General features: G+C 32.3%; 1 protein-coding gene across 2 annotated transcripts in view; it reads left to right on the top strand.

The window, feature by feature from the left end:
- Positions 1–12,500, top strand: part of LOC137642431 (uncharacterized) — a 226,697-nt gene that overhangs the window by 14,025 nt on the left and 200,172 nt on the right. For both annotated transcript variants that reach the window (XM_068374980.1, XM_068374979.1), the window contains exon 3: positions 3,947–3,997. In XM_068374980.1, coding sequence (XP_068231081.1) covers positions 3,947–3,997 — 51 coding nt within the window. The remainder of the gene's footprint in view (positions 1–3,946; positions 3,998–12,500) is intronic.

Genomic DNA, 12,500 nt, shown 5'->3' on the forward strand with positions numbered 1-12,500 from the left:
TTTTTTTTAAATCATGCATTGGGGATTACCAGGGGGTAATTCTCTCGCTAGCCTTCGAGGGACTTGTGTTTTCATAAATAATTCTTTTTTGGGGTTTATTTATTTATTTGTTTATTTACTAATTTATTTACCTTTTGTTTTATTTTATTTTAATACCCAACTGACTTCCATAGGGTTTGCTCTTGCTGTGAGAAAACTATCAATATTAAGGATTTCTTTAACGTATTTTTGCTGAGATTTCTTCCTTGATTTAAATTTTCATAGTAGGATATTGGTTCATCAAAAATATGAGAAAATAAATAATTTACCCTCTTTAATTACTGAAGAGGGAATAAATAGAAGGCTAATCTCAAATTAACTGTCACAGTATCCCATCATGACAGGAATAGATTTGAATTAAGGATTAGGTATAAAAAGATATTTTATTTATCATTCGTTTTAGTAATAGGTTATTCGTAACTGTAGCAAATGCACACACGTGCACAGTATATATATATATATATATATATATATACAGTATATATATATATATATATATGTATATATATATATATATATATATAAATATGCATATATATATACACACACACACACATATATATATATATATATATATATACATATATGTATATATATATATATATATATACACATATATGCACACACATATATATGTATATATATATATATATATATAAAAATATATATATACACATATATGCACACACATATATATGTATATATATATATATATAGAGAGAGAGAGAGAGAGAGAGAGAGAGAGAGAATATACAATTATGAGAGTTAAATCACTGAATTATTCTCAGCTTTTAAAGAAAACATCCATTCAAATGGCACTGGGTTCTCAAATGATCAGTAATGAACGAATAAGAAACATATACGTACAAGGAAATGAACCCCTTTTCGACTTGCAACATTATTATTATTATTATTATTATTATTATTATTATTATTATTATTATTATTATTATTATTATTATTATTATTATTATTATTATTATTATTATTATTACCTGCTGAGCTACAACCCTAGTCGGAAAAGCAGGATGCTATAAGCCCAAGGGTTTCAACAGGGAAATTAGCCCAGTGAGGAAAGGAAACAAGGAAAAATAGAATATTTTATGATTAGCAACAACACAAAAAAAATATTTACTCTATAAACTATAAAAACTTTAACAAAACAAGAGGAAGAGAAATAAGATAGAATTGTGTGCCCGAGTGTACCCTCAAGCAAGAGAACTCTTGGGTAATTTAGATTTTCAATCAAGTTATATATAATAATTATTATTGAAATTATCAGCATTTTTTTTTTCAACCCAAGCCAAAAATCTCTCTCCTCTCTCTCTCTCTCTCTCTCTCTCTCTCTCTCTCTCTCTCGTAATTATTAGACCATTAAATCTGTGTCACTATGGGTTATATGTCTTCGGGGCACCTACACAGCCGAGTGGAGCCGTCTAGGTTTTAATGGAAGATGGAGATTATGCAATAAACGATGAAGATGGAGTGTTGATAACTTCATTATGGATGAGAAAGAGGCAAAGGCGTCGCTAATGTAAAGGAATGTGGAGGTAAATGGGAACTGACTGGGATTGGTCTCTTGAAATATGATAATAATTTTCCTTGCTGGTTACCAAAATTAATAAATAGAATTCCCCCTATATAATCAAGAGCAAGTGTCTGGCTATATATATATATATATATATATATATAGAAGAGAGAGAGAGAGAGAGAGAGAGAGAGAGAGAGGTGTCACGTCATCGGCATTGCCAGACGTATAAGCACTCCGTCTCTAGGGTAGGGAAAATATAAAGTAGTCATACCCTGGTGAAGAGAGGGTGGTGCTTGTGCGTGCGTGCACATATCTCCCTAAAATATTTAGCCGCCATTTTGATGGGTCGCGTACACTAGTGAAAAATAAACAATAATTTTCATTTAAATGAGAAGGCAAATTTGAAGACAAAATATGGTAATTAATTTTTTCAAGAAGTACTTTGCTACTTTTATCAAAAAAGAAATGAAAAAGAAAGAAAACAGTTTTTTATTCTCTTTCATTGGGGAGGTTTTTTTTAAAATCAGGGAAACCTAAAGCAAGACAGAAGATCCAGGGCAGGTTCTGCAAAGAAAGAGCTTTATTGCTGTGCAATTTTTCTAAGAGTTGCCCTCATATTTGATCGGTTGCAATAACACACTCAGAAATGACGTCATCAACTAGTCCTATATAAGGGTTTTTCATCGTTTCTATGTAGCGACGAATATTTTTTTCTAAAACCGAGGAAATCTAATTTATTTCTTAAAGGACGAAAAATATGGACTGAATTTGTATAGAAGAGAAAACGGTTGCGCTCAGTTTGTAAAAATGAAGTAAATTAATGTTTTCATTTTATAAGTATGAGAGAAGTTTGTGACGCTGTTGAATGAAAAGAGAGAAAAATCTGTGTTTTCCTTTTCTAAAAATAAGGAAAAGATCTCTTATGGAATAAGAAGAGGAATTGCTTTCTCATCTATCTTGACGGGAAAGAATATTTTCCTCTATTGCTAATAAAAGAATTTGGATTTTTATTGACAAAAAAAAAAAAAAAAAAAAAAAAGAAGAATGAAAGTCTTTCCCTAGACCCTAACGGGAATAACAACTTTTTCATCGTGTTTGTCTTAACGATTAAATGAACTTGTATTTAACACTAAATAAGAAAAATTACCAATTTATTAATGAATTGTTTTTGTTTAAAATTTCTAAATATGATGAACTGCATTTGTTTTGATTCATGTAAAGTGTCAGAAAGCTAATAAATAAAAAAGTATTAGTTTATTTTAGGAATTTATTTTTTTTAATTTTGTGCTAATACTTAGACAAAATGGAAAATCACTGAACAAGAATCATGTCTTAAATTGAGTGTCTGACATCCGTAGATTTTCTAGAATGAAGATATGATACTATTATCTTTCTTTTTGTAAAAACAATACCGGTATTGTAGAAAATATTATACGATAAAGAATATAAGAATAATCTCGCTCTCTCTCTCTCTCTCTCATCTCTCTCTCTCTCTCTCTCTTTCAAAGTACAAACACAGTGTTCTCAATGGAATTACTTTCTTAGTACGTTCTTAATAGTATTAATAATATTATGAATAACTATGATAATAACGACTGTTATCAATATTATTACAAGTAAAATAATGATGCTGAAAATGATGATAATGATAATAACAACATCAAGGATGAGAATGATATGACCTTTTTGATGTAATCAACCATGATGTACAAAACCTAATTTTTTTCCTCATTTATTCAAGATTCATGTCAGTGGCCTATGCAACACAGTACTGTAACCTACCTATATCATGACCTATTAAAAGAGTGCTTTACCATTAATTACCATTGGCCTGACAAAAATCTGTTGTCTTAACAAATTTCTCCTGTAATTTGTTAGAATTTTTTACTAACTTACGTAGTTTTGACATCATTGTAGTATTAATGGATGTTGATATTAAGTTACAGCAGATTTTCTTCGATTTGTTACGTATGATTTAACGGCAACATGTGAATACTGGAATTAGTGTACAAAGTATTATTGATTCCTGGTCTCCTTTGATCGTAAATGGGGTTGATTTATCGCATAACATCTTAATTCTATCTTAGACGTAATTTGAGCATACCATGGAATTATTTCTTTTACAGATTTTGAAGTAATAATTTTCTGTTTTATCCTTGAAGCTCTGTTCACAGAAATAATCATGATTACACCTATCAATAAATCACAAATATGCTATAAAGATTAACAAAACCTACAACATTGATTCAACAAAATAATATGAAAATATGCTGTAAAATATAAGAAAAAGACATATTGTTAATTATACTCTAAAGAAAATTAAAATCCTCTAACTGTAAAATGAAAAATTGATCTTTTTATTTCTCTATATTTCAGCAACGATTGGAGATGGGCGCGTTAGCCTGTACACAGGGCGGCCTGTTGATGGTAAGTGTTTCAATTTCCTTTTGTTAGAAATGTAAAAGTATAAAATCATGGGATTTATAATTTCAAATTCCCAAATAAAAAATGGTTTAAAGAAAATAGGTTGACGCTTGTACTTTGTAAATTCATCTCCTTTATATAATAAAGAACAAGTGTCTGGCTATATATATATATATATATATGTATGTATATATATATATATATATATACAGTATATATATATATATATATATATACAGTATATATATATATATATATATGTGTGTGTGTGTGTGTTTGTGTGTGTGTGTGTCACACTTGGCAGCAACCACTCACAAAACAACACTTAACATCTACATGAAAAATTTTCTGAAGGTAACAAATATCTTCCTGTGGCTTGACTCCATATTTGAACATAGTAAACTCTTAAGCAAGAATATGTAGAGGAACGCAATGTACTTGATATATTACGAGTATGAGATAAGTATAGAATCTGAAAACAAATCTCTATTGTCTGGTCAATACTTGGACGGGTGACCCAGAATGATATTCTGATGCCATTGACACTTCCCACAGACCTTAAGTGACCTGTGGATCCGTCAGCGAGTGAAAATGTGATCAGAGAAGCTAGGAACTTTTACATTTTTAAGAATATTAGGCAAAATTGTAATTTTGAATGTTGAATTGGAAGTGATTAATTATTGTTTGACCGGAAAATAATATTAAAGTAAATCTTTTAAACTCAAAATAATTAAATTTTGGAATGAAATGAAATATCAAAATATACAATTCATATAATGACTTTATATAAATTATATAACCTATTAGTGAATACTTTCTTTTCTTTATGATACAAATTTATTAACCTTATCCGTACACTTACACCATTTGGTATTATTTCAACATATAAAACCAATCACAACACTTTCGTGCAATAACATCTAAATGTGAAATAAGAAGGGGTTAAAAAGATTAAATAAGTGAATTGATAAAATTAACATAAGCTTGTGATAAGACCCAATAAAATCAGAATGAAAAATCTATATACACATTTCAAGTGTTGTATTACAATTTCCAAAATTGCAGTCATGCGAGCGTAAAACTCTATGAGACCTTTGAATGCAAATGCTTATCCACTGTACAGCAATCTCCCCTATGTAAGAAAGAGCCAGTGTCTGAACATATGTATAAATACATATCAATATATTTCCTTCCTGTCACGCTCAGGGGGAAGGGGGGAGTAGTTATACCCTGGCGAGAGGGGGTACCCCGAGAAGTACTGTACACTCGGAAACCACACTCTCCCACAAATTGCCGAACCAGCGGGTGGTAGTTAGGAAAGGGGGAGGAGTGGGAAGGGCAGTATCTGTGTGTGCGTGTGTGAGTGTGTGTGTGCATATCTATCTAAATATTCAGACGTAATTTTTGACGACTAGTGTACACTAGTTTGTAATAGTCCTTTTATTTGATATTCTCTAAAATAACCCATTTTGCATCAATTCTTGGATGCTGTCAAAAAGTCCCATTGTCACTCACTCAATTTGATGGCTAGCATATTTTACTGTGACCCATTTACGGCCACGGCTTGCGTTCATCTCTTCCCTCTTATCCTTTCCTTTAAGGCTACGCTTTGGAATTCCTTTCTAGCCTCCGTTTTTCAGTTTATTATTCTATATAATTTGAAAAGCTATTTTTAGATTCATAAACAATCAGGCTGCCACGATCATGCTTTTCCTTGTCCTTATTTTTCTTCAGCCATTCGGATTTCCCTACCGTCGGCCTACCAACAAGGATAACATTACTTATATATACCTTTCGATTAGACCCCCACTATTCATTTTCAGTCCGGGGTAGAAAAGGACATTCAGTTGCCGGATATCAACGAAATTAGAGAGTTATTAAAATTCGTTTCGTGGACATGAACGAAATTAGCGAACTATTAAAATTCGCGTTCTGGACCTATTAAAATTCACTTGCCGGACATGAACGAAATTAGCGACCTATCAAAATTAGCTTGCCGGACATGAACGAAATTAGCGACCTATCAAAATTAGCTTGCCGGACATGAACGAAATTAGCAACCTATTAAAATTAGCTTGCCGGACATGAACGAAAATAGCGACCTATTAAAATTAGCTTGCCGGACATGAACAAAAATTAGCGACCTATTAAAATCCGTTTGCCGGACATGAACGAAAATTAGCGACCTATTAAAATCCCCAAGTAAGGGATAATACAGTTACTTTGTTATATACAATCATAACCAATGCTTCCTTATTTCTTCTTTACCTTATTTATGATACCTGTGGATTAATAGGACCACAACATCACTAAGAATACTTTCTCCTAGACTCGCCCGGGTGCCAAAAATATGATAATACTTGGCCGGTGGTCGTGTGCAGGGCATTAATCTATAAGTCCACGAACAAGGGCGTGCAGTGTGTCCCCATTCTCTCTTCACCTTCACATTCATTTGACATCTGCATCGTTGACTTTCCTCAAGCATCTGGCAGCCCATACTCTCTGAAGGACTTGATTCTCTTTTTAGATTTCTGCCAAAATATTTCGACTACATTTTTTTTTTTTTTTTTTTTTTTTTGCAGTGAGAGGTTGTCTTCTAAACGACCTTTAATTTCTCTTTATTAAGTTCCTATTTTTATTCGTTCGTTTAATTTTTTCTTTCCTGCTATATACTGCCAATTGTTGTTGATATGATTATTTCGTGAATCAATATTTGATATCCATTCTATGAAATATATGTCGTTGGTGATACAATATTAAGTATCGCGTCTTTGAAGATGGTATTCCATATCTCACAATTTGTTCTTAAAATCTATCAATTTGAATTAATATATTTAATCTAAAACAGCATTCACACAACCTTTTTGATGTCATAACCCATTTTTCCCATTTTTTCCATGTACATACCGTGATTTTTGCTTTTCTGGTTGACCTAAAAAGCAAATATTTACGTAATGGATTGAATACTTACATCTCTAATTGCTTCTCTTCTCTTGTCCTTATGTATATATATATATATATATATATATATATTATATATATATATGTGTGTGTGTGTGTGTTAGTGTATATGTACATATATATATATATATATATATAAATATATATATAAATACATATATATATATATATATATATGTATATATATATATATATATAAATTTATATATATATACATGTGTGTGTATATATATATGCATATATATATATATATATATATGTATACATATATATATATATATATATATATACATACATACATACACACAGTATAACATCTGGTTATCGAAATTGAGTTTAATAATAAAATCAGTGCCAGATTCAGCTGAAATTTTTTTTATCAGATTTGTTGTTCTCTCTGCGGCTATCGTTCTTTACATCTTTTATCATGCGATTGATTGATTGATTGATTACGAGTGATCTGGCATCCTGACATCTAAGGTCATTGACTCCGATTTATCATGCGAGTTGTATGTTTATTGGTGTGAGAGAGAGAGAGAGAGAGAGAGAGAGAGAGAGAGAGAGAGAGAGAGAGATAAGAATAGCTTATCTTAAGTGGTGAAACATAGGAATGTAAGTGAATTAATAAAGCTTTTCTCGTTATTTTTCTAAAATTGTCAACTGTAAACGCCAGGAATTCTCTTCCCGCTTCTGATTTCCATGATCACAATAACCTTCTCTATTTGGGAAAGACACAGTCCATTGTTCGATATGTTGGTCTTCATAAAATAAATAAGTAAACAGATAGATAAATGAATCAATAATTAAATAAATGAATACATAAATGAAAGGATGAAAAAATAATAAACAAATAGATGAGTGGATAAAAGACTATAATGCAACATTAAAAAGTAAAAGTAGACAGTTTCATTGACGCATTTATTTCCTCCTTGAAATTACCAACATCTCTACTCATTTCCTTTGAATAGCCTATGAAAAACGTTCCTGCCTGGCGATCTGTTGGACGGGGATTCGAATCTCGCTCAAGCTATGTAGTTTCTCATAGTCTACAACCTTACCATCCTTATGATCTAAAGATGTGGTATTTGTGGGAGCTTATAGCTTTAACAGCTGAGTCATTACCAGGTACTGCCTGGTACTGCCTGGTACTCCCTGGTCCTAGCTTGATGGAGCGGAGACTTGGTAGCTGATCATATTTATATATGGTCTCTAGGGTATTGTCACTGACCCTCGCCTCTGCCATTCATGAGCGACCGTTAAACCGAATAGAAGCTCGTCTCTCTAGCTATCCTGAAGAAAACCGCGGAAGTGAATCAGTTACTATATGATTCGATTAGTCTTTCCGAAGTATGATACAAGCATGATATCAAATAATCAACTAATTGGCTAAATTCACTTTTTAAATAACTCCTTATGTCATACAAAATAGATTTACTCATCACATCATATTAATAGTTACCTCATGTTAAGTTTCCATTGGGGTTTCTGATTTACATACTGCCTCTAATACGGTTAGTTTTTTCATTTATATAATTTCTAAGGTATGGATATTCCTTCCCCTCCTCTACAGTCATATCTCCCCCCCCCCCTTCCCCCCTTCCCACCATTATCAACATTCTAGTCATCAGAAGCATAATTTCATATTCAGCAAGTAGATCGTTCCCGCTGGGCGACCGTGAATGAAATGACCATCCTTGGCATTCAGGACAAGCTGCTTTTCACAACGGGAGGTTGGGTTGATTACCATGTCTTTTGTGGTCTTTAGTTTCTCTCATTACTTGTCCATTTGCCTTCCTTTGTTGCTATAGTTTGTTTTGTATGCCTTCAATTAAATGTACGTTACGTCGGCAAAAGCCGAACAGATGTGATTTGGGACAAGGCCACAGGGTTGAATTATTGATTGAAAACGGTACTAGTAATCATAAGGGAGTTTCTATGTAACGGCTCCCTGTTGTTCTAGATCTTTGATACGAAAGGTTTCTATACATGGTGAGATCTTTTGAGACTCCTTCTTCTTCTTCTTCTTCCACTTTAGATTTTTTGTTTGCATTGATTTTCCTCATTGTTAATACTAACCTCTTTTCATCAATAATGAACGTGTTCCACCTTATCCCATCCACCCCCCTCAACCATATTCCCTACTTAATCATTTTGTTTGTCGTGGATAGACACAGACACCCCGTTTCCCTTCTATTGGTTATCACGGCAAATTAGATCATTAACATACGAGTAAAGAAAAATTAACTGCTATAATAAGCATAGATATATATAATCACGTAAAAGCACACACACAGTGGCAAAGATTGAATAAAGGAGAAGAAAGAAAAGAAATCAAGGATAACAGAAGAAAAAAGAAAGGAACAGCCTCAATTGTTATTCAAAAGTTTTGTTCTGATGTTCAAAGAGTCATAAATCTAACGTCTATTCCTCAATATCATTCAATGATCAAGGCCACATTTCTAGACACTCAGTGCTCACTCTCCCTTTCCTGGGCCTTTAGACATTGTCTTCTCTCCCACCGTTATCCCTACAATAAGGGGTTGGTTGCCTGATGCGGCATCTCTAATGCCTTCTCAGACCTCACTATGGCTCAGTAATACATCAGATCCTTGTGAAAACTTGGGAGTAAATCTTACAAATAATTTCCCTTTTCCTTTATTAGACGAAAATGTTAATCAAGACTCAATTCTCTTCAGTGCTTTTAATGTAGTTGTTGTCCTTGTTGGTATTGTTTGATGATGTTTAATATTGATGAATTCATTATAATATTGTCAGTATTGCTGGTATTGCAAATATATTTTAAGCAAAACAATGACTAACATTGATAAAAGCCTCATGAAAATAAAACAATTATATATATATATATATATATATATATATATATATATATATATTTGACTAAACATACACACATGCAAACACACAAACATATTCATACAAATATGAATAAATAAAGGAATAGATATAGATTCACTAATGCATATATATATATATATATATATATGTATATATACACATATATATATATATATATTTATATATATACTGTATATATACATATATATACATATATATAAACAGCATTTACATAAAACACATTGGAGAAAGTTGAAATTGAATGAACGCTTGTATTAATTATTTTAAGATGTCGAATTGTTTTATTCTCTTGATTTCTTCTCTCATAATAAAAACATGACATTTTATCATCTACATACTCAAGTCCACTTTATAGAACTTATTGATTTCAAAAGGTAGGAAATTTTGAACCAGGTTATTTAAATATTATCATATTATACACTACTTCAATGAGTATGGCAGAAAAATGCAATGAACACGCAGTAACAACAACAACAACAACATCAACGACAACGAAAATAATAATAACAACAATAGTAAAGATAATAATAGTAACGATAATAATGATAATGATGATAGTGATAATGATAGTTATTATTATTATTATTATTATTATTATTATTATTATTTAATAATAATAATAATAATAATAATAATAATAACAATAATGATGATGATGATGATTATTATTATTATCATCATCATCATTATGATTATTATCATTGTCCGATACGAACAAATTTAGAGCTAATTCGTAAATAAAACTAGATACTTCAATCGATAAAACCCAACAGGAATAAAACAAGGAAAATTCCAGCCAAGGTAATGGCACTCTGTAACCTTCGTTTGAGAATATCTGCAAACACTGTAAGGCTGCAGAAAGAATGTCCAGATGAAGCTGCACTTGTGCTATTTACCTGCAAGTTCCATTTCAGTTCTTCTTACAGTCATATCGTATGCTCTCTCTTTCTCTCTCTCTCTCTCTCTCTCTCTCTCTCTCTCTCTCTCACTGCATATATTTTACTTTCTTTGGCCCTCAGTGTATCTATTTCTGCGGTTCAAATCTCTCTCCTCTCTCTCTCTCTCTCTCTCTCTCTCTCTCTCTCCTTTTCTGTCTTTTTCTCCTTTTCTCTTCTCACTTTCACTGTAAATGTTATACTTTCTTCCTCTTTCCCTCATTGTATCTATTTCTGCGGGTAAACCCCCCCCCTCTCTCTCTCTCTCTCTCTCTCTCTCTCTCTCTCTCTCTCACTAAAGCACCTGGAAAAACTTGGTTGGTTTCCTATCACCTTTGCCATTTACTCTGGTCAAGATGCACCATCGTCAAAGAGCAATATCCAAATTGTTATTGCTACAAAGAATAAAACCGACTTCTATTTCATCCTCTTCTTTATTTGCTGTATTTCTCTCCAACCACTAAATCTGAAAATCGCTTTAGTCTTTTCCCCCAACAAGAGAGATTAGTTCACCAAACTTTTAACTGGGCTCCGCAAGGCACTAGAAGAGTTGGAGGACCCAGGCCTACATGGTTGAGAATTGTGAAGCCTGAAGTGGGAGATGATGAGTGGAGAAATATTAAATCAAAAGCTCAAGATAGGGACGACTGGTGAAATCTAAACGAGGCCCTTTGCGTCAATAGGCGTAGGAGGAGATGGTGATTATGATCTTCATCTTTTCCGTCATTAAACTAACTGAAACTGCTCCAGTTTGTGGTCTACTTTATCGTAGTTGTCTCTTCAGTGTTAGTAACACTAGGGATTGATCTGAATACATGATGTATGATAACAAGTAATAAAAGTGGATACAAGTATTTGCATGAAAGATATTTTGTTTATTCTTTACTACTCTCCATGAAATCAAAGAAATTTAGAAATATCATTAATGCTATATTTAATCATAATATGCAAATATCTTATCCAAGGGATCAATCTCCTGTATAGTGCATAATGGGTAGATAGAACAAGAAAGATATAATAAAGATTGCAAAAATTAAATCAGACTTAAAAATGAATAACAAACTTATTATAGATGAACAAGTTGAGTTTATTATAAAACTAGCTCACAACTTACATCTCTGTCCGATTTGCTTTAGGTACGAGCGGGTCTTTTTAAGCTTAAGAATCTTTGTACAAACCTTCGGTTACATTTATCTTAACCTTTGCTATGGCCTTCACTTCATTGGATTTGCTTCTGTAATATGAGAGAGAGAGAGAGAGAGAGAGAGAGAGAGAGAGAGAGAGAGAGGAGAGAGAGAGAGGGGGGGGGGGAAATGGGCTTACATACTTTTCCGTTGAATCTTGTTTGGTCTTTCTTGTATTATCATCTGTCGCAACATACACACAAACTCACACTGAATAATTGTTTAATTATCTATCTATCTATAAATCTTTCTATTTATTAGCAGTTATTTATTTTTAGATAAGGATATCAACTACTAATCTACCTGCGATACACCACAGTCAAATAACCACCCAGTACGTAATTTACATGACAGTTAAAAGCGAGACAATACAGGATTTAACCATATCAGTTATACGAGCAATCTACGCAGAATGTTCAAACGAAAGGAACCAGGAAATTAGCAATACTATAACTGTTCACTCTCACAAAACCTCACGACTCGCATGTCAATAGATCGCCAACCCCTGCACATCATAAAAAGAAAAGAAAAAGAAGCTAACAACCTCAG

This window comes from Palaemon carinicauda, chromosome 6, assembly GCF_036898095.1.
Source record: "Palaemon carinicauda isolate YSFRI2023 chromosome 6, ASM3689809v2, whole genome shotgun sequence".
Taxonomy (NCBI): Eukaryota; Metazoa; Arthropoda; class Malacostraca; order Decapoda; family Palaemonidae; genus Palaemon; species Palaemon carinicauda.